This window comes from Pygoscelis adeliae, unplaced genomic scaffold (genome assembly GCF_000699105.1).
Source record: "Pygoscelis adeliae isolate BGI_AS28 unplaced genomic scaffold, ASM69910v1 Scaffold718, whole genome shotgun sequence".
Taxonomy (NCBI): Eukaryota; Metazoa; Chordata; class Aves; order Sphenisciformes; family Spheniscidae; genus Pygoscelis; species Pygoscelis adeliae.
Window position 1 is genome coordinate 114,046 of NW_008825299.1, and position 3,481 is coordinate 117,526.

Below are 3,481 nucleotides of genomic sequence, written 5' to 3' on the forward strand. Positions count from 1 at the left end.
TCTGGAAGATGGGATCGGTCGAGCGTTGCACTGGTAACCGCAGCTTTGTGTCCGCAGGCATCCTTGACCAAGGCGAGGGAGTCCTGATCATCTTCGACGAACCCCCCGTAGACAAAACTTACGAAGCTGCCCTCGAGACTATTCAGAATATGAGTAAAGTAGTGGATTCGCTCTACAACAAAGCCAAGAAGCTAACATAGGTGAGTGGAGGCAGGAGCCGGAGGTCGCAGCTGCTCCGGACCTATCGCTCCTCCCAGGCCAAGGTGCGGTTTGTGTCCTTGAGGCTTGTTTTCTCTCCTCTCGATTGACGTGGCTCTGTTTTCTTTTTGCAGAGTTGAATTTGCTAGCTGTCATTTGGAGAGTGTGTGTGACAGGAGAGTGAAACCTTTGGGAAAATGTTAGGAGACTTTTTTTTCTTTGTTCTACTTTTCGCTCGGAAAGTTTTTAAACTTCCTCATCCAGTGCATCTTGTATTCCATACGATGCGTGTTCCAGTTTCCATGTAATCTTTACTGGCCGAACTTTGTATCTGGGGGGGGAATATTGTTTAAACAAAGAGGGTATTCTAAATAAAAGGAAAAAGGCTTACACTACCTAAACATGTGCTTTCCACTTCCTGAGGGATGGCAGAGAGTTAAGCAGGGACAAAGTTTTGTTACCAATAGGTGCCCAAAACAAGTTTGTTTCATCCCTCCCTCTGCTCTGAAATCTGAGACTTACTGACGGTGTATAAGCAGCCAAGTTTATTCCATTTGTACTGAACCAAAAAAAACCCCAAAATGTACAGACTGCTGGTTTATTTTCAAATCTTAAAGGCCTCGGATCCCCTCGAAAGCAGCTCCACAATGATTTTCCTGAAGGCTTTCGCACCCGAGGAACCTGCTTCAGAATTGTCATTGTGCTGCGCTAGCCCGGACCCGCCCTGCGCAGCCAAAAACCTCGAGAGGGCTGCAGCCACTGTCTAGACCATTAGGCCAGTTTCTAATAAAGGGAACAGCGCAGGTTTCCCCTGGAGGCCTGTATTGCATGCTATTGTTTTAAAATAGACTAGATTTTAAATGTTTTATCCCTCCCCCCCACCTGCATTGGTAGGAAGAACAGGTGAGCAGGCGTTCCCCCAGTCCTCGCCTCCCTGCGGGAGCCAAACCTCATCCGGCGGGGAGGCGAGCCGCTGCCCCGGGCGCTGATCAGACTGTCGTTATTTACCTCTGCTGCGTTAGTGTTTCCTTTTTTTTCTTTTTCCTTTTTTTCACCATCCGATGTGAGACAGCTTGGCCCTTCTGGAATAACCTAGTGCAGCACTCGCTGGGGAGCTTCCTCGTTACTGTTCCAAAGTCGTATATGTGGGGGGTGGAGCACGGTGTATTCCAGCATGTTTCATTTTACGGTGAGGTTACTAGCTAGGTTTTAATGCCATTTGGGCAGTGTAAGCTTCTGCATCTCTGTCCTGCTAATCTTTACTTTTCCTTTCCCCTCTGCCTAAATCTCCACGTTTTTCTTACGAAATTTATATTTTGTAAAAGGATTCTGTTTTATCAGGAAATATTTTGCCTTCACACTGAATCTTAGACTGGCTGATTTTTTTTCTGCTTTCTGTTCGCATTTTAACCTCTCCGACATTTTATTTTATTTTATTTTATTTTTAACTTTCCATCTCATCCAGTCAGTCGCTGTTTGGGTTTTGGCACCATCAATATCAAATGTACAAACGGTTCTTGCTAACCAACACCAGGTATATCTGATGTTCAGATGAGTTCCAATAAAATAATTTTTTTTTCAAAAATCTGTCTCCTGTCTTCAGCTGCCGAGGCAGATAACGGGCACGTTTGGTGCAGTTTCTCTCTTCGCTTAGGGAAGGGTGGATTGCAACGCAAGCTGCACGCCTGGCCGGAGCTCACGACAGCATCGTTGGTGGTGATATTTCCGAGACACTGGGTGTGAGGGACCGTGTTTTAAGTGGCATCACTACAGATTTATGGATTGTGACCTGCTCCTGGTGCAGCAAGTTTGAGTTGCACCAAATGAAGTTGTTGTTATGATGAAAAACGAATTACATCTGGGCTCTTGCACCTCCAGCCTTTCTTGAAAATACTCTGATGCTGTATTGGAGGGTCTCACATTGTGTACAGGGCATAGATTCCTCTTAAGGCTGGAGGGGGTTTTTAGGGTGTAATTGAACTGATACAACATCTTTAATTTCCATGGCTGAAACTCGCGCATCTCGGACGCCACCTGGTCGAGGTGGTGCAGGTCTTCTGGAAAGAAGCCTGGCCTCAGGCAGAAAAATGTGCAGGGCTGAACTCCTGCTCTTACGCGTGGCTTGGACTGCAGGGGAAGTGCATTTCTAGTTTTCTTATAGGTTTTTTTTGAACTATAAATAGCTCCTAAGATACTTCCCAAAAGCAGCTCTGGCCAGTTCGCCATAATGCCACTGAAGCGGTGTTTTCCCCGGGGATGCTCAGCCGTGGACATGATTTGCTGATTTAAGTTGCTACTCGTAGGTGAACGAGGGGAAATTCGGTCACGGGAGCAGAGCTGCAGCCCGGGTGTGCAGTGGTCACGGTCGCACGCGAGGTGCTGAGGTGGAGATGGCCGCGAAGCCCTGCGTGTCCTCGTCGAGAACGGTGTCCAGCTCTGGCTGTCGTCCCTCAAAGGGGACAGAATCGGTCCTGACCCAGCAGGTGACGACGGGGGGAGCAGACAAACCCCTGTGCCGGAGGCTGAGGAGACCCGAGCGGGAGCGAGGACGATGTAGCGGGGCCGCAGTGCCGCTGGCTCGGAGGTGGCTGGGCTGCCTTGTGCGGGGCCAAGGAGGTTTAACTGCACGTTAGTCGTCCAAACCGCCTGTGGAAAGCCGGGATTTTCCGAGGCGTCTGAGCGCCTGCCTTCCGCCTCCAAGTGTATTAAAATTGGGGCCAAAAAAGCTCAAATGGTAGGGCTTGGTGTTAAACCTTTTTGGCTTAAACTTCAAAAGGCTTAACTTAAAAAACGGCCTTTTGCACAAAGGAGTTTCCTGCTGCTTGGGTCCGTGTAATATTTTTAATGGACTGAGGGATTTCTCAGCGACAGCAGTGCCGCTGGGGCTGGATGCGGATCATTACGCAGAAAAGCCTCTAAAAGCTGTTTGTAAAGAGGATGTACGAAGAGGAGACCTTTCCACCACCCTTAAAAAACCAGCTCCCGCACTGGGTTGGATGCGCTTCGAAGGACACGCGGGTTTTTGGGTGCTTTGGGACAGGTCTGTCCTCGCAGCGTCGGCACGGGGTCGGTCCTGAGCTGTCTCCGAGAGCTGCCCTTGAACCGGGACCGTGGCGCGTGGGGACGGGCAGGTTTTCAAGCCCTGCTCCGTGTTTCAAACTGCTGAGCATCGGCTCCACAGCGCACGCTGCTGAGAAACCCCCTGCCCCAGCTTGGGAGGGGGAAAAGATGGACCAGAGCATCTCCCCGGTTTTTACTGCGCATCTGCAGCCCCACCCTGCAC

The 3,481-nt window shown here is 49.8% G+C and overlaps 1 protein-coding gene across 1 annotated transcript in view; it reads left to right on the forward strand.

Moving 5' to 3' along the window:
• Nucleotides 1-599, forward strand: part of PSMD11 (proteasome (prosome, macropain) 26S subunit, non-ATPase, 11) — a gene marked incomplete at its 5' end in the record, with an annotated part of 18,334 nt that extends 17,735 nt beyond the window's left edge. Inside the window, 2 exons of the mRNA XM_009329972.1 lie at nt 58-200; nt 333-599. Coding sequence (XP_009328247.1) covers nt 58-200 — 143 coding nt within the window. The remainder of the gene's footprint in view (nt 1-57; nt 201-332) is intronic.
• Between the last annotated feature and the right edge of the window lie 2,882 nt (nt 600-3,481).